Source organism: Carya illinoinensis, chromosome 6 (assembly GCF_018687715.1).
Source record: "Carya illinoinensis cultivar Pawnee chromosome 6, C.illinoinensisPawnee_v1, whole genome shotgun sequence".
NCBI lineage: Eukaryota > Viridiplantae > Streptophyta > Magnoliopsida > Fagales > Juglandaceae > Carya > Carya illinoinensis.
In genome coordinates this window covers 28,645,996-28,665,829 of record NC_056757.1, presented here as the reverse complement: position 1 = coordinate 28,665,829, position 19,834 = coordinate 28,645,996, and the positions used below count along the sequence as shown (strand labels likewise).

Below are 19,834 nucleotides of genomic sequence, written 5' to 3'. Positions count from 1 at the left end.
GTGTATTTACAAAATATTAAAAAAAATATCAATTATTATTATAATATATAATATTATATTATTATTTGAACTTTAGGATGGCTAGTTTAATGTGGACTCATCTAGCTAAAAGTCAATGCTATGGCCAAAAGATAAAAGTTTAATGCTCTTATTCGTATCAAAACCGATGATTGTGAAGTAAATAGTCTCTCTTTCCTTCCCTTCTCAACCGTACTCAATGCTATTTTGGTCATGAAGGTCAAGGAGAAGCAAAAAGTGTAATGAGATAGAATGATGTCAAACAAAGGTGTACATACTTCTATTAAGAAAAGGGCTGCCGGTGGCTCTTTCCAGCCGCCGAGACAGAAAGGAACCCCTCTCCTTTTTGCCTCATTCTTAGGGTGGATGATGGTGCCATTACGCCCACAACCATAGCTATTACCTCGAGTTTGCGCTGGGCCATATGCCATGGAGTCCAAAACTCTCTCCTCTAATCAAGATTGTTCTTTGGAAAGTACCCAAGACGTGACAACATAATTCCAGTAACATTACCATTTACCCAAAAATGATTGGAAAAAAATATAAAAACCAACCTGGAGCGAGACACCAGGAATGCCACACGAAAGTTACATTTTGTACTGGATCATTTCATCCAAAACAAGGCAAAACTTTATCATCTCATGTTCTTCAATACAATCTCACGAGTAAGATTCAGTATTCGAGGTACAGGAATACCTTTTTATGCATTTCAAATGGAACTTTTAATCTCCAATCCTTCTGTTTCCGGCTAAAAGGTCTACCTTTGCTTTGAGGATCCCTGTTTTCCTTCACATTAGCCAACTTCCACACACAACTCTCTGATTCCGTTTCTATGGAATCCAGCACAAAGATTCCATCCTTATCGAGACCTTTAGACTCCACATTGACATAGCACACTCTCATAGGCATGTCCTTAAACCGATCTAAATCATCTGGTACCTTTAGCAACCTCTCTGCCCCTGGAGATGAAACCTATGGAATCAAAGTAAAGTGCTTTTATACAAAATCTACAACGTGAAAGGTTTATATATCAGATAAATCTTAATGAAATTACGGGAAAACTCAACAACATAATGATTAAAGCCTTGTGTACAGACTGCAGAAGAAAGCTAGCCATTCAATACCTCTAGTGCCAAATTATCAGGTACTTTTCCAATTTCTCCAACTTCATCCAATCTTTTCTTGAATTCTTGACTGTAGCTTTCAAGCTCCTCCATGCTGGGACAACCATATCTGATGAAAGCAATACTTGGATCTTTAAAAAAAAAAAAAAAACCTACGGGAATTCAACTTGAAAAACAAAATATCATAAGTTACCTCCCACACCTAAGATGTAGCTATAGCTACAGACTAACATAAAAAAATATGAAAAAAAAAACCTTGAAAAAGACCCTGTCAAACAATCAGATTGAGAAAATTAACAATAGTAAGAGCTTGTATTTTGACCATAGGATATGCTACCATTTATAGTTTTTGTAAAAATGTTTTTTTATTGGAAAAAGTAACCAAATCCTAGCTACAAAAGGTCGGCCTTACTCATTTGAAAGTTTATCCAGTCTCACATAAACATATCCGCGAGGAGTTGTCTTGAAAGCATAGAGTTTCATGTCATCGCCAAACTGCAACAAGACGTCAAGGGCAATCGAGAGAGCCCCCTCACCCCACGGGACATCTTGCAACACAACACCACCACCATCACCTCCATCACCAATCTATAAACCATTTTCATCCACTAAAATGTTAACTTTGTGTAGCTGAATGAAAGTTGAGATGTAGATCGTTGAAGCCAGAACACTGTACCTCAGGTTCAGCCTCCTCCTCCTCTTCCCATCCATCTGTGGATTCCCCCTCTTCATTTGTCTCACCTGCAAATAAAAAATTAAAAAAAAAAAGAAAAAAAAAAAGAAAGAAAAAAACAAAAATCAAAACAAAAATTGAGCGAGGATAGCATTACAGTATCTATGACCAGGAAAACAGAAAGCTGGAACTGAGAAGTTTACACTGCTACTTCTACTCATGAAGTCTAAGCTTGCATCAAAAGCGAAAATAACATCTATAATTTCCACATTGAACATGAGGAAAAAGACTAGCATTGAGTGTCGACTCTATGTGGCATATATGTGTAATTCATTAAAGAACTGTGTCAACAGCCAGAAATATACCTATGAAGCGGAACATAATTGGTCAAATCTTAAATCATTCAATGAAGCTGATTACGAAACATGTATTGTTTTTTTTTCCCTTTCCCAAGATTTATATTTCAAGGAAATTCAGAGAAAGTGCTAGTATCCCAAGATCAAAATTTGTATATTTAATAGTACAAGTCTTTTAAAATGCCAAAAGTATAAAACTCACAGCATGGTTTCAAATCTCCATAAGCGTAGAAATAAGAGATAACTTAATGGCAAATAAACTGGTCTATACATATCCGGAGTATTGGACTGTTATTATACACCGGAATAACATGCTGAAGAGGAACATATATCAAGGTTATCGAGTTATTTCCAAGCCTTCAAACCCATCATACAACAGCGCAATGCAGCATTTTCGTTCTCAACGAATTAAATGTGAACACTAGAGCTCTTTCTGCTCGATGTAGGAAAACAAACCAAAAGGAAAAAATAAATAAAGTTAAGTAATTTCAAAATCTCCCTAACCCAGAATAAAAAATTAGAGGCTTACATTGAAATAAGTCTTCTTCTTCGTTAGCATCGAACTCAATATCTTCTTCCGAGGAAGAGGAGCTGGCAGTGCTCGCAAACCGAAGAGTAACAACAAAAGAAGAAGAAAGGACGTAGGAGTTGGGTTTGAGAGGGAAGCGAAGCAAACGAGAATGACAAGGGTTTGGGAGGAATTGTGTCTGGGAAGGAAAGGAGGCTAAGAAAGAAAGCCTTTTTACAGAAGACAAGTATGGGGAGGGAGATGAAAGCGAGCCGCCAGTTCCGCGAAGACGAAGTAGAGCCTGAAGCGTGCTGCACTTCATTGTCGTCGGGGCCCTCCAACTCTAAGCGGTGCTTTCCAGTTTCCTACGCCTCGAAAAGCATTGGGGGCGGGCTGGGCTGTAAAAACGAGGTTTGGCGAGCTGAACTGAACATAATCCTTTGCACCTACGCTGCGTACTATTTTCAATTTTTCTCATGATTGAACAAATCAAATATTTTATATTAAAAAAAAAGTGATATATGTGTATAATTAAAATTTTTATTTAAGTGAATATTATTAAAAATATTCTTCAGAGAGCAATTATTATATTTTTTAATTTTATTAAAAAATTTATCTTTTTCTCTTTAACTCTCATATTTTTTGAAATCTACAGCCGAAATTCGATTAAAAAATTTAATAAGATGAGAAGACACACTGGCCAAAAAAAATAAAAGAAATAGAAAATTCTCCATTTACATGATAAGTGGTAAACATAATGTTAGCAATCGGAAGGGAAAAAATAAAAATAAAATTATTGATTACATTTTTTTTTTCCCCATTACCCATCTGTACAAGAAATGCTATTTACCCACAACCTAATAGCACACAGTTTTGAACTCCCCGCCCCCCCAACACCACACAACAAAAAAAAAAGGACCCAAAAAACTACAGAAATGAGGAAACAAATTTTCTTAAAAAAGTACACAAGCGGTAGAATTTTTGGTTATCTGCAACCGCAGAATAGTTCTAAGAGTATCACAAAGATTTTGAATGGTTTGCTGCTCCTCTGTAGCCTGCAGCTCCTGAAGTGGCATGTCTTCATAACACCTGCAAACAGTTGCCCACCAAGAAATGCAGCAATTTATGTGTTTTTCGGTTTCAATTCTAGAGGAAAAGAAGATAAAAGAGAGAACAAATTAGGAAAAAAGTAGCAGAGGGAACTGACTTCTCTGATCGCACTAGAAATTGACTACATAATTGCTCTGCTGAAAGTCAATTGGACCAAAAACATGCAGTAAGTACTAAGCAACAAAATATAATTCGAAAAGAGAAGCCATACATTTTGTGGTATGCTAAAGCCTGTGCCAAATTCAGTAGGGTAGAACTTGAAGTAAGCCTTTGGTAAACACTTGGAGGAAGGGACCAATGCTGAAATGGCATTGACAATAGAACTGGGGTTAACAAATCCAAGGTTGCAGCCACAGTAATCACAATAAATTCTCCATAATCTGTATATCTATTCTAATAATACAACTAATCACAATAACTCAAATCTTTACAAAACTTTCTAAAAATTATAAAGTCATTGCTTACCTCTAAAGCAGTTTAAGGATAAAAAAATACAAGTCATTTATAAGTTGGGCAGATATAAAAATTAGAATAAAAACCACCCTATCTTGCAATGCAAAAGCTTTTTGGCTAACAGTATCATTGTTCAATGTGCGCCTGATTGTACCACTGCCAACTTCAAGCTCTGTCTGACAAAGACCTTTCGTCTTGAGGTTTTGCTTGGTAGAGCCAGATATGGTGTGAGGAGACGCCTTATTGGCCAGTGTGACAGTATTTGATTCTCCAACTAAAGTGTTGTCTGCGTCAACATTTTCCACCCTGAAGAAATTTGGTCAGAGGTTTCCGGAAAGGGGGGAGGGGGGGAATTAAATTGGCAACTATAACAATCGGTACCAAGTGAAGACTAGACATCAAAGGGGCAGAGTGATATATCAAGAGCATCAGCCAAACCCAATAAACTACGAAATACAACATTTTAGGAAGTTCTTCAAATCACCATATATATTTATCTATTAAAATACTTAAAAAATACTTTATATAAAACTAACCAAATATGCTTTTAGCAACTTGAACTCAACTTGACGAGATTCGCAAAAGTACTCTGTTCAACAATATAAAATAAAATATTTCTGCAAGTCTGAAAATCAAGCTCAAAATCTAGATTTAGGAAAAAGAAGTACCCGTTTGCAGCCAATTTTTCTTGTGTTTTACTGATGGAAAAGATTCCAAAATGTTCAAGAGTTGGTGCTCTTTAGCATCAGAAACTTGTATCTGAGTTGATTTCTTTTCTATCTCGTCTCCTCCACGAATTATAACAGTGTCAAAATTACCTGTCATACATAGAATTCATATATTTCAGAAAAATAGCACCCAGGTACAAGCAGTGTTATTTGGCAAGGTGTCATAACCTTCTGGCTCTTAGATATGCACAGGATATATGGCAAAGCCTAAGGATTGCCTTTCTCAAAAAATACGTGACTTATTTTAACTTGGGTTCAGTCATATCTGTTTAGAAAGATCTTCAAGTAATACCTAAAATGTAATTACAACTATAAGGATCAAATGACAAAAATGAAAATGAAATGATCATTTTCACCAGACTCCAAGGGAATAAAGAATATATAATAAACATCACGATAGGCTGAGAGACTATAACGATCATCGGTGATTAAATACATTAGCAGGTAAGCAGATGTATAGGTTCTAAAACACGTTTCCAGATTCAATAAGAAAGTATAAATAATCCCTTTTAGGGTATTTTTTTATCATTTCAGAAACGGGAAAACCATTAGTAGTACAGTTTCAAAATAACATGCTGTCTGTTTTGAAACCCGAAGGTGACATTAACAAGATACAGTAGACTAGTAATTATCACAGATCATTCCTTGCAATGGCAAGTTAAAGCATGCAATCAAAATATTAGGAAGGATCCAATGCTATTAAAGAAATATGAGTATAGGATCTTTTATTTCGAGGATTGGTTGTATTACAATTTTTCTCCGCCACAAGTGAGGTTTTTCCAAAAAAATTCGGGGCTTTGACTAGAAAAGACGCCATTAAAAGAAAAAATCAGTTCTGGAATAGTTCATCACAAATGTCCAATATACTTCAAACGGGGTTTTTTTCTTCAAAAAGTAGTGACTCCATGTCCCATGGAGAAAAGAAAGGAACCTTCACACAACTCAGACCCAGATTGACAGATGGTTGAAGTTTTATTTATAAATTAGTTTACGTAGTTCCATTTACTTGAAAATCCTCAGGTTCAAGTTGATGGTGACATCCGCCAATATAAAATGAAGAAAAATTAGCCACTTATTTTTCCAAAGATACTGTGACAGAACTTAGTCTACACTAGTTGGATAATAACATAACAAAAGCTAGCATACGTGCTTCTACAAGAATTGAAGTTCAACCAAACAATATAAAATGAAGACATGCATACCTTCTCCAACTGGATTTACACCATCCGATACGTGCTGCTTCCTTAAAGTGCTAGTTGTAGGTGCTTCATTTGCAACTTGAAGAGCGATATTATAAGGCCCCAAGGGAACGGTATTTCCATGATCTTCATTCAGTTTTGGAGCTACCTGTGGTTGTGCAGTTATTTCAAATTAACAACACTTGCAAACAGATAAAATATTTCGCTTATGAAGAGAAACCTATTTTTTTTCTCTCCTTTTGAGAAACTGGGGGAGGGGGGGGGGGGGGGGGGGAAGATGTGGTTGGGAGGGGAAAGAAAGAGGAAGAGAGGGATGTAAATTGTATGGATTGAAGGAGAGACTCAAAAAAGGAAGAAACTTCAACATACAACATCTCCTGGTAAAGTTGAAGCAAGACTTTGCACTTGCAGAGCCATGGAGGTCCTGATTTCCCTTGCCTCCTCAATCTTTGGTAACATTGCAGTGGGTCCATATTTGCATTTCTCAATGAATTTGTGCTATGTTGAAAATACAGAAAAAGAAAAACAAAGGAAAGCAATCTGTATTAAAGTCAAAAGATTAAACGAAAAAGAAAGAAAGAGACTGTTCCTGTGTTTGGGCTTGAACCAGCACAATACATGCGGATGCCTATATTATGAAGACTCAAGCCTGAATCACTTTTACACCTATCTGAGCTTATAATTAGTAATTAAACATAAGAAACATTATGTTTAAGGATCTCTTAAAAAATTTCTGACAAATGTCTTATATCACCCATGCTAAACTGAAATTCTGGATGAATAAGTGTATGCGATCCCCCAAGTCTATGAAACAATAACCTGTACACAATGCTAGATCAATTTTTGTTACAGTGGTTAATTTTTTTCATCGGTAAATAGGCATATCTCAACTACATGGGACATATAAAAGAGCAACACCTAAGCATAAGTGTCCAGCAATGCAAGAAAATCATGCCTATTCAAGCCATATAGCCCACAATACAAAGGTTCCATAGAAATTTAGTAAAAATCTTCGACACAACTGCAGCATGATACCACTCATTCATATCCAAGCCATGAGTTGTGCCTACAACCACCTTTTGTAATCTGCATTCAATCTTCGGAAAGTTGCAATGTGCACCCTAAAGTACAAAATAGGTTTCGATATGCATTTTCTATTACGATTTGTTTTCAATGAGTAATGTTAATCTCATTACTCATAGTACAAATAGTCTTTCTGTTGCATTGACAATAATATTCAGTGGAGTGTTATCTTTATCAGGGATGTTAATGACTGGGAAGTGGAAGATGTAAAGGCTTTTCTGGAAAGACTTTACAGTTCAAAGTTGATGCTAGATAGGGAGGACAGCATGCTGTGGATTCCTGCAGGAAATTCAAAGTTCTTACTCTCCTCTTTCTACAGAATATTAACTGTTGGGAGCTGTTCTGGCCCAGAAACGAATCTAAATAAAGGAGGGACGAAATTTAACGTGGTTCGGCAACTGCCTACGTCCACAGAAGCTGTAAATTCACTATGAAAATATTTTTACAGAAACTCTCTCTCACCCACTCTCTGTTTCTCTCTTCTGTCTCTCCCACTCTCTGTCTGCACGCTGCACACTACTCTTCACTTAAGCTCTCCTATTTATAGGAGAGCATATCAGAACTATGCAGCAACTTGCTGCATGATTTTAGGAAGAGGTGGGGAGGTGCCTAACAAAAGCACCGAACGGTGCCTTCGGTGCCTAACATGCCAAAATAGTAAACGGTGCATGGCACCGTTTACTTCTTTGTCTCCATCTGCAACAATCTCCCACTTGGAGACAAATGAGTCTACATATCTTCATAGCAATTATCACAGCAACTTCAAATCATGCATTTAAATACGGAGGCCAACTGAAGCTATACACAGCTTCAGTTTGTCAATAGTAACTACTTTTGTAAACATGTCTGCTGGGTTTTCTGCTCCTCGAATCTTCTCAAGTATCAGCTGTCCACTATCGAGAAGAGATCGGATAAAATGGTATCGCAACTGTATGTGTTTTGTTCTGGAATGAAAGGCTGGATTCTTTGCAAGAAAAATAGCACTCTGACTATCACTGTGCAGAATGCCTTTTTCATTCTTCTTTCCCAATTCCTCCAAGAATGACTGCAACCAAACCATTTCCTTCCCTGCTTCAGTTATAGCAACGTATTCAGCTTCTGTAGTTGAGAGAGCAACAATCTTCTGTAACTTAGAAGCCCACGATACAGCTGTACCACCCAGCGTATACACAAATCCAGTAGTACTTTTTCTGCTGTCAACGTCACCTGCTAAATCAGCATCTACATATCCCTGTAGTTTTAAACCTGCTTTTGTAAAGCATAGTGACGTATCTGAAGAGCCTTGTAGATATCTCAAAATCCACTTAACTGCTTCCCAATGCTGCTTTCCTGGATTACTCATGTACCTGCTCACAGCTCCCACTGCTTGTGCAATATCTGGCCTTGTACAGACCATGGCGTACATAAGACTACCAATAGCAGATGCATAGGGTATTCTGTCCATGCATTCTTGCTCTTCCTCCGTCTTTGGCGACTGATCCTTAGTTAGTCGAAAGTGACTAGCTAAAGGTGTGCTCACTGGTTTCGCCTTGTCCATGTTAAACCTTTTGAGCACCTTCTTTACATACTCCTCCTGCGAGAGCTTGAGAGTATCATTAGACCTGTCTCTAATAATTCTCATACCAAGGATTTGTTTTGCAGCACCCAAATCCTTCATCTCAAATTGCTTTGACAACTGCTTTTTCAATTTATTGATCTCCTCGATGCTTGACCCTGCAACGAGCATATCATCCACATACAACAGTAGGATAATATAAGAGTTGTCAAAGTTCTTCATATAGCAACAATGGTCAGCCTGCAGTCTTGTAAATCCATTACTGCACATGAAGTTGTCAAACTTCCGGTACCATTGTCGTGGAGCTTGTTTTAGGCCATACAAGCTCTTCTTCAGTTTGCAAACTAGATTCTCTTTTCCCTTCACTGAGAATCCTTGTGGCTGGTGCATATAAATGTCTTCCTCCAAATCACCATGAAGGAATGCAGTCTTCACATCTAACTGCTCAAGATGTAGATTCTCTGCAGCCACAATTGCCAACACTAGCCTGATCGTAGTCAATTTTACAACTGGGGAGAAAATGTCTGTGTAGTCGACACCTTCTTTTTGTTGAAACCCCTTCACGACCATTCTGGCTTTGTAGCGCTTGCTACCATTGTGCTCTTCTTTAATTCTGTACACCCATTTATTGTGCAAAGCCTTCTTGCCTTTTGGAAGCTTAGTTAGCTCCCATGTCTGATTTGACATCAGTGACTCCATCTCATCTTGCATGGCTTTCTCCCACTTGATCGAATCTTCAATTCGTAGAGCTTCATCATAACTTTCCGGTTCACCACTATCTGTTAGCAAGATGTAGTATAGAGATGGTGAGAACCGCTGTGGTGGCCTGATTGTCCTTGAAGATCTTCGAATAACAGTGAGTGGTGTATGTTGTTCGATCTGTGGATCATCATTCTCTTGATCCTCATTCTGATCAGTGTTGACTCGAGTAACATCAAAGTCAACAACCTCAGGTTTCTTTGGCTGCTCCTCAGGTTCAGCTTGTGACCTAGCTTTGTACAGAATCTGCTCATTGAAAATCACATTTCTACTTCTGATGATTTTGCGATTTTTATCATCCCAAAATCGATAGCCAAATTCTTCATCACCATAACCGATGAAAAAACATTTTCTAGATTTGGCTTCTAACTTGTTACGATCAGAAGAATCTATGTGAACATATGATAAACAGCCAAAAACTTTCAAATGGGAAAGATTTACCTTCTTTCCGCTCCAGACTTCCTCTGGTAGATCAAACTTTAAGGGAACTGAAGGTCCCCGATTAATCAAATAGGCTGCAGTGTTAACTGCATCAGCCCAAAAACATTCAGGCAATCCTGAATTCAGCCTCATGCTTCTGGCACGTTCGTTGAGAGTTCTGTTCATGCGTTCAGCTATGCCATTCTGCTGCGGTGTCCCGGGAATAGTCTTCTGAAATCTAATCCCATTTGCAGCACAGAATTCTTTGAACCCTCCGTCGATGTACTCTCCTCCATTGTCTGACCTCAGACATTTTAACTTCAAGCCTGTTTCATTTTCAACCATGGCTTTCCACTTCTTGAAAGTATCAAATGTGTCAGATTTATTTTTCAAAAAATAAACCCATACTTTCCTGCTTGAGTCATCAATAAATGAAACATAGTACCGCGATCCTCCAAGAGAAGCGATTGGGGATGGCCCCCACAAATCTGTGTGCACCAACTCCAACTTTGTAGATTTTGGAGTTCTACCATTTTTCAGGAAACTAACCTTTTTCTGTTTCCCAAAAATGCAACCTTCACACATGTCGAAATCAGTTGATTCCAACTTTGGTAACTTCCCCTTGGATAATAGTACTTTCATTCCTTTCTCACTCATATGACCAAGCCTCTGATGCCATAGGTTGGCATTTGCATCAGCAATTGCAATAGTATCTCTAATACTTGAAGTCATGTATAGAGTACCTGTTTTTGTGCCTCGAGCTACTACCATAGCTCCTTTTGTTATCTTCCACGTGCCACCAGTAAATAGTACCGAATGCCCATCAGCATCAAGTTGTCCTACAGAAATCAAGTTCCTCATGAGCTTAGGAACATGTCGCACCTTCTGTAGCAACCATGCACTTCCATTGGGCAGATTGATTGGTACATCTCCCATGCCTTCGATTTCCAACGCTTCACCATCTGCTAAGTACACCTTCCCGAAATCACCAGTGACATAATTCTGCATGATTTCTCGGTGTGCTGTAGTGTGGAACGAAGCTCCTGAATCTAACACCCAAGATTCAATTTGATTGTCGACTGAAAGAAGTAAGGCATCTTGTAGATCTTCTGTTGTGGCATTAACAGAATCATGCTCATTCTTCTTCTTTGCTTCTTTGCAGTTATTTTTGAAGTGGCCAATCTTGCCACAATTCCAGCACTGTACTTGTTTTCCGGACCTTGATTTACTTCTGCCTCTTCGGGACTTCGATCTGCCCCGATTTGAACTTCTACTAGCTCCTCTACCTCTCGTTTCGAGGTTTAAGGCAGAACTGGAAGTTGATGCTTCTCCTGTATCTCTTCTGCGAACTTCCTCGCTAAGAATATGGTCCCGGATTTCTTGATACTTCATCTTTGTTTTGCCATAAGAATTGCTAATAGCTGTTCTCATGGCCTCCCAGCTTTTTGGCAATTGAGCCAGAGCAATCAGTGCACGTACTTCATCATCAAATTCAATCCCCACTGAAGCTAATTGATTGATGATGGTGTTGAACTCATTCAGATGTTGAATGACTGGAGTTCCTTCTGTCATTCTCAAGTAGAATAGCTTGTACATCAGATGCACTTTGTTATTGGCTGATGGCTGCTCGTACATATCCGATAGAGCTTTCATCAAATCCGCCGTGGTCTTCTCTTTTCCCACATTGTGTGCAACTGATCTTGACAGTGTTAGTCTAATGACTCCCAACACTTGTCTATCAAGGAGACTCCAATCTTCATTGCTCATGTCATCTGGCTTTCTTCCTAGGAGTGGAAGATGTAGTTTCTTCCCATAGAGATAATCTTCTATCTGCATTCTCCAGTAGCCAAAGTCTGTACCGTCAAATTTCTCGATACCAGCACCTTTAGCTTCTTCTCCAGCCATGAGTTCAAATTTAAACAAAGATCACCGTTACGTCTGAAATACTCGAATTAGCTGGAAACGAGTCCGGAATGATCCAAATAGTTTGTCAGCACTATTTGATCGTCGCGATGGAACTCCAACTGGCGTGATCTAGCCCAAAATGATCTGCAACACGTGGATGGTTCAGATCCAATATACTGACGCCGAATATCAAAATTTCGACCGTACGGATGAGTCCGGAATGATCCAAATAGTTGGAAAGCACTATTTGATCGTCAAAATTGGACTCCGAATGGCTTAGATCTAGCCAAAAACAGATCTGAAAAACGGACGGCCTTGATCTGTCTGGCGCGTGAGCTGCACGCGCTGTACAGTGCGCGTGGTCAAGCACGTGGCGCGTGGGTTGCACGCGCTGTACAGTGCGCGTGGCGCGTGGGATACACGCTCTGTACAGTGCTGTGCGCGTGGGGAGAGTGAGGCGCGTGTGGAACACGCGCAGAACCTCTGTAGGGCGCGTGGGGGCGCGTGAGCGCGTGTCCGTCACGCGTCTTCAACCTCTGACGCGCGTGGGGGCGCGTGAGCGCGTGTGTTGCACGCGTCTTCAACCTCTGGAGCGCGTGGTGCGCGTGGATTTGCAGCAGATGCACGCGCCGATCTTCTAGGGGCGCGTGTAGCCTCGTCCGACCTCCGTTTTCGATTCCGTTTGCGGCAACGGATTCGTCTCGATGCGAGGAACACCGTGGAGTTGTCAAAAATTGATTTTGAACAACTTGAATTTTCGGACAGATTGAACCGGTGCTCTGATACCAGTTGTTGTGGGCTGTTCTGGCCCAGAAACGAATCTAAATAAAGGAGGGACGAAATTTAACGTGGTTCGGCAACTGCCTACGTCCACAGAAGCTGTAAATTCACTATGAAAATATTTTTACAGAAACTCTCTCTCACCCACTCTCTGTTTCTCTCTTCTGTCTCTCCCACTCTCTGTCTGCACGCTGCACACTACTCTTCACTTAAGCTCTCCTATTTATAGGAGAGCATATCAGAACTATGCAGCAACTTGCTGCATGATTTTAGGAAGAGGTGGGGAGGTGCCTAACAAAAGCACCGAACGGTGCCTTCGGTGCCTAACATGCCAAAATAGTAAACGGTGCATGGCACCGTTTACTTCTTTGTCTCCATCTGCAACATTAACCAGTCACAGGAGTTGTGAATTTCCCTGGAAAAACATATGGAAAGTGAAAGTTCCTTCCTAGTTTACTTTTTTCTGTTGGGTGGTATCCTTGGGCAAAGTGTTGGCAACTGAAAATCTTAGAAGGAGAGGTATGTACATTGCTGATTGGTGTGTCATGTGCAAGAAGAATGGAGAATCTGTTAATCACCTCTTTCTTCATTGTGAAGTGGCCAGGTTCTTGTGGAATGAGGCTTTGAATCGGACTGGATTACTTTGGGTAATGCCCAAGGAAGTGGTGGATTTATTGGTAGGGTGGAAGGGTTTGAAGGGTAGCAAGAATGCTGTTCATGTTTGGAAGATGATTCCTTTTTGTCTCATGTGGTGCCTATGGCTTGAAAGAAATGGGAGATGCTTCGAAGACAAAGAACAATCATTGGGAGAGCTTAAGGATTTTTTCTATCTAGAGGGGGACACACTTTGGAAGGAGATTATTGTTTCTAGACTTGGGAGTGAGTGGGGAGGATGGTGCTCCAATGTAGTGAAGGGGGCGGGGGGGTATGGCGTGGGCTTATGGGAATTTATTAGGCAGGGATGGCAGTGATTCGAAAGTCATATACGGTTTGTGGTGGGTGAGGGGTCCAGAATCAGGTTTTGGCATGATATTTGGTGTGGAGAATGCGCTTTGTATAGGGTTTTTCCAGCACTCTATTGTATTGCAGCCAACACTAAGGCTTCCGTGGCAGATATGCGGGTATTCTCTCATGGTTCTTACCAATGGAATGTCCTTTTTAATAGGGATTCATGATTGGGAATTGCTCCATGTCTTATTTTTTCAGCTTGTTCTATTCTATGGGAAATACCATGGCACAGGAGGATAAGGTGCAGTGGAGGGTGAATGACAGTAAAAAATGTACAGTTAGGACATAATACAAGACTTTATGAGGCCAAGGTCATGCTCCTTTCCCTTGGTAGAGGATTTGGAGGTCCTGGGTGCCTACTAAAGTAGCTTTCTTTGCTTGAACTGCAGCTCTTGAGAAGATCTTGACTATGGACAATTTGAGAAAGATGAGACTCATTGTGATGGATTGGTGTTATTTGTGTAAAAAGCAAGGTGAATCTGTAGATCACTTGCTATTGCATTGTGAGGTTACAGGGGGGCTTTGGGATGAGATCCTTAGAAGAATGGATATTGCTTGGGTAATGCCTTCGAGGGTGGTGGATTTATTGGCTTGTTGGAAGGAACTTCAAGGCTGCCCTCACGTGGCGGCAGTGTGGAAGATGATCCCATTGTGTATTATGTGGTATACATGGTTAGAAAGGAATGAGAGATGCTTTGAAGATAGGGAGAGCACGATGGTAGAGCTTCAGAATTTTTTTTATGCGCACCTTAATGCTTTGGTTCTCAACCATTGTACTTGATGGAAACAATATCCATGACTTTCTTTCCTTAATCTAGAATGTATCTAGGTGTTCTTTTGTATACTTCCTGTGTACACGGGCTATGCCTATTTCATTCGTATGAATAAAATTTACTTCTTACTTATAAAAAAAAAGGGATTTTTTCTTTAGTTCTTTGAGTTTGTGGGCTAAAGCTTTTGGAATGGAAGATAATTTCCAGAATATATTTTAGTTTTCCTTTCGTTTTTGGAAAGTAGTAGGTATTTCCTTTGTATACGTCTTGTGTACTTGGGCTTATGCCTATTTCTTGGGAATAAAATCTTTTATTACTTATAAAAAAATGTTAATCTCTTTAAAAATTGAAGAGGGGGCAATCCTAATATCCCTATTCAGAATAAATGTAAAAACAATAACTTAAATACCTTGAAAAGGCAGAAAAAATAACAGTAGCATGAGCTACTATCCATGTATAAAGGGTTTTGAGGGCGATCTTTGACAGCTCTACCACTGAAGCTTCCTTATCTTCAAAGGTCCATGCATTTCACTCCAAATACACCTTAGTAGGCATAGAGGAGCCAACCTCCATTCTACCAAAACATTACCACATTCCTGTCATCCCCACCAGATCGCTAACTCTAGCACCATTCTAGGTTTTACCCAATCAACACCAAACCACCTGAATAGTAAACACAATAAATCTTTCTCTGCATCATAGTGAAGAATAGAATGACCAATGGACTCCCCATTCGTCCTACACATACAATACTAATTCATTAAAGTGACATTACACTTGCACGGCTGATGCCTAAGAGGGTGGTGGACTTGTTTGCTTGTTGGAAAGGGATTCGGGGCAATTCCCAAATTGTGGATGCATGGAGAATAATTCCTTTATGTCTCATGTGGTTTATTTGGCTTGAAAGGAATGGCCAAAGCTTTGAAGATAGGGAACGCTCTCTGGATGAGCTTAGAAGTTTCTTTTTTCTATACTTTATTTCTTTGGGCTTCTAACAGTGTTTTTAACGAAGCCAGTTTACATGACTTTTTTGTATCACTTTATAGCTCCTAACTTGTAATTAGGTATTCTTTGTTGTATACTTCCTATGTACCTGGGCTATGCCTATTTACATGTTCCAATAACATTTTATTTTACTTATAAAAACAAAGCTGCCCTCTGCTAAGATTTGACTATTAAGATGAACAAAAAATAGTCTACATAGCATGATCTGAACGGAGGGAGCATATAGTAATTTATTAGTAGTTTATGGTGGATACTGAAACTTTTCATTCTTTAGGGTGTCACTTCGAAATAATGCCTAAGTACAAAATGCGTGACATATAAATTCAATGCATCAAGATTTTTACAAAATGTGTATTTTTCACCACACAAGTAGAGATGCTACTTAATGTAGTTTCAACATCTCAGATGCAGTAGGAAGTAGACGTGGTTCTTTTGTAAGGCACTTTGCAACAAAATCATGGAACACAAGAGACCTGCCAAAGGAGATAACTTGCGTCTGAAAACCATCGATATGATATGACTTAAATGTCATAACAAAGAATAAAAAAAGGTACGAGCATAGGTGGAGTATATACTCTTGAGTGAAGCTTAGTTATAACTCTATTATATACCATGGCTTTAAAAGATGGTGATCCTTCCCAAAATTTACGTGGATTTAGAGGATTGAGATCCTTACTGAAATTTACATGGCTATAGAGGATTGAGATGCTGTCCAATTCTTTGCTCAAAGTGTATCATCCAATTTGAATAGAGAAATATACAGCATGCGGAGCCCAAACAAGCAGCTTTAGATGCTGTAAAGCCTACATGCTATGTCTATCTCTCTCCAAATTGGACCATCAAACTCAATAGAATATCGGAGAGAATCTCTATATACAGCTTTAGAATACACACAAAAATTGTTTTCGCTTCACTAAGTTGGGACAAGTAGTGATAAAACCCTATTGTTGTAGTGATCGTGTAAATTTTAATTTTACTTAGTTTGAAACGGCACAATGCTTAATGAAGTATAATAAGCAGAAAGTCTTACTAAAATGCCCAAATGTGGGCTTTAACTTTAATGAGTCTCTTAGGCTTTTCTTTCTTTCTTTTTTAAGGTAAGAATAATCCAAGAAGATATAAATAGAGATAAAACTCATATAATACATAAACATACATATAGATATTAGGTTAGAATAAGATAGGAAGATCTAGATATGAATACTTTCTGACTCCCCGGACTCACCTTGCAAGATCCTAACAAGGAAGGTAAAACACTTAATTTTGGGATAGAGGCAGTATGTGATTCACAACCAAAAGGATAAATAAAAAGGCATAACAAAAGTGTAACCCTTTTCTTATGGGCACCAAAAAGTGTTACTTAACGAAAGTAGATTTGGTTATGCATATGTACAAATGAGAATATGGAGAAATTTGATTGAAAGGAAGACCAAAAGATCATTGTAGAATAATCATACAGGCCAGCCATAATGTTATATGACCACCTAATGCCTACCAATTTAAGAAGGAAATAATAGGAAAACAATGGTTTAAGCTCTATTAGTTGGATTTTATACTCTTCTAATCTTTGAACCATAATTAAAGCAACGTGATACCGGGTGGCTAAAACGAACTGCTAAAAGTAAGTTACCACCCACAATAATTGCTATTAGATATGTGGATGTAATGGACTTAAAAACGAACCATTTTTCTTTATCCTCAAGCATCAGAGCCGGCTCAATGGATATCATGAATAGAACCTATCAACTAGAAAAAGATAAGTCAAATATTCCTCATCACTGTATAACAGTGAATTGTGCCACAGGTTCACCTATTACACAAGATGCATCTACAAGCAAGATAGAAAAAAACATATTCTTAAAACAGCAATGACCATAATACCGACCATATGTGATTAAAGGATCTCTAAAAGGTGAGAGAGGACAGAAAACATATAGAAGCTCTTGTCAATGACCTAGAATGTATACCGACTTAGGATTTAAATCTACCAGTTATCTACAAAGAAACAAACAATGTCGTGCAATAATCCTTCAATGAATGCACTAAAATAAATATAAATTATCATGAACATGGGTTAAAGCTGGGCAAATACAGATACTTATTACAACACAATAATAAACTATCACATAAATTTCAGTTGAATGGGAATGATGCACTAACCCTCATTGGATGTACTGCCGATCTTGGAGGAAGTCCCTGAAAGACAGGAAAAGAGGTAAAGGATGTGGATATCAAAAAACATGAACAAGTGAATGTCATCCTGAATATAATCCATAGAAAGTCATTCAACACAAAAATATGCTGTCATGACAGCTAATACCAAAATTTTTTGTTTACTAAAGTCCAGAAATTGAAAGGTGACAAAACTACACAAGTCAAACCATCATTCATAAATCTATTGGACATCATTAGACCTTCAACACTAGAGTGGGAGAACTTTGGCAACTCGGGCATGAATCCTATCTCACCCCCTGCCCGAAAAAAGAAAGGAAACTCCAGTTGCAAGGGACAGTTCTGACCATGGACAACCTAAGGAAACGGATCAATTACTACTAATTGACTAGTGTTGCATGTGTAGGAGAAGTGGAGAGACAATAGATCATTTGCTTCTTCACAGTGACGTGGCTAGGGATCTATGAGATGATATCTTCAATGGACTCAATTTTCATTTTTTTGTACTATTGATTTTTAGTTATTGAATGTGTCTTCTCTTGTATTTGTTCAGTGTACTTGGGCTACGCCTATTTTCATTCAATTTTATTAAAAAACTTTCTTTTACCTATAAAAATATCTGCTTTCAAGCACCTTATAAAATATATCTGCCCCTTCAATTTTTTCCTTTGGAATTCTACAAAATGACAGACACAGAAGAGATACCTCTGCCATTTCAATTGCAGACACACCAAGAGCCCATACATCCACCTGGAAAAGGGGGTATAAAATACCATGAAGTGAGAGAGACCCAGAATTTGATTAGAAAAACAGCAATATCTCCACATAATATTTTTTATAGGTAGCAATATCTCCAAACAATGAAATAAAAAATGCTACTGTAACACCTAAATTTGGATAAGGGGGTATTACTCAATGTAACAGTTCTAAATGAAAAGAACTTTGCACAGCTTTTTTTTTTTCTTTTGTTCGTCTTCTATTCTTAAGTGAAGGACCTTCACTCCAATATAATATCATTGTCATCCAAACTTTATTGATTCTACTTTTTAGTTAGTCATTATAAGTACAATTGCTTCAAAACTTAGCAACATTTCAAATGTAATAGCATCTTCTAAATTAATGGCATCTTATCATAATCAATGACTTTCCACCATACACATATACGCAAGAAAGTATCCGAACCCACTCCATCAGTCATTTCTAATATAAAGTAGTTTCAATTAATTGTTTATATGTTTTGTTGCACATAAGATTTACCACTCATTTTTTCTACACACTTTTGCATGTACATAAGTTCGATAAATTAAGTGTTTTCCATGTGATCCCTTCCTTACATAATATGTACAGTTTTTAAGTAACGTTGGTGTAAATTACTCACCCCTTGGATACAATGACAAATCATGGGTACAAGGTATTCTAATGCAGCTCCAGAAAATCGGGTGTAGAAATACCCGTGTTGCTTGACTTCTGGCACACCCTATTCGGCCTCCCCGCCAACTTAATTGGCGAGTCAGCACTCAAGGTGATAGAGTTTGAGCAAATGTGCCTTCCCATGTGCCTGCTCTCTGTCTTAGGGGGCAGAGCAAGATTCAGCGAGAAGCAGAGGAAATTGTTCTTTCAGCACTACTTCCCGTGGGCCATACGGACTGGCATGCAGTGCACTCACCTCCTCTGTTCTTCCGGGTTCCAACCCGGGAATCCGGAATTATCCGGACCGTATTAGTCCGAATCAGAATCGGACCGAAACTCGGATAAATCCGGATTTGATAAAACCCAAATTTCGGATTGGACCGAGTTTTTTTTTTACCATAGAACTTTTTATTTTAGTAAGATTTAAAAAGTATAATTCTTTTTTTTAATAAAGGCCTATATTATATTAAAGATTTTTCAAGAAAAAACCCCTTGTGTAAAAGCCTATATTTATGATAGAAATTTTTAAAAAAATTTGAAAATCTTAATTTTTTTTTTTTATAAAAGCCTATATTTAGTGTGAAAATTTTCTAAGAGATAATGTTAAAAAGCATAATACTATTTTCCAGAATAATAAAAATATATAAAAATGAAAAACTAAAATTTGTGTAATTCACTACATCTTACATTATTTTATTATTTACATATTAAATTACATTACAATACAAAATACAAAACTACAAGATGAACTACAAAATAATTACAAAACAATCATGTTTCCCACTGAATAATCAT

The 19,834-nt window shown here is 38.3% G+C and overlaps 1 protein-coding gene and 1 pseudogene across 2 annotated transcripts; both read right to left on the bottom strand.

Annotated features, from left to right (window-relative positions):
• Positions 1-505: 505 nt before the first annotated feature.
• On the bottom strand, positions 506-3,136 carry LOC122312415. 2 transcript variants are annotated; one of them, XM_043127011.1, is made up of 5 exons: positions 2,701-3,134; positions 1,819-1,883; positions 1,555-1,730; positions 1,143-1,251; positions 506-990 (listed from the first exon to the last, which is right to left on the bottom strand). In XM_043127011.1, the coding sequence occupies exons 1-5, from the start codon at positions 2,999-3,001 to the stop codon at positions 691-693; spliced, it is 951 nt and encodes a 316-aa protein (XP_042982945.1). In that variant the 5' UTR covers positions 3,002-3,134; the 3' UTR covers positions 506-690. The 2 variants fall into 2 exon arrangements, with proteins under 2 accessions (XP_042982945.1, XP_042982946.1); XM_043127012.1 differs by having other exon boundaries at positions 826-977; positions 2,701-3,136.
• Positions 3,137-3,385: 249 nt separating this feature from the next.
• LOC122312733 lies at positions 3,386-19,309 on the bottom strand (annotated as a pseudogene).
• Positions 19,310-19,834: the final 525 nt, after the last annotated feature.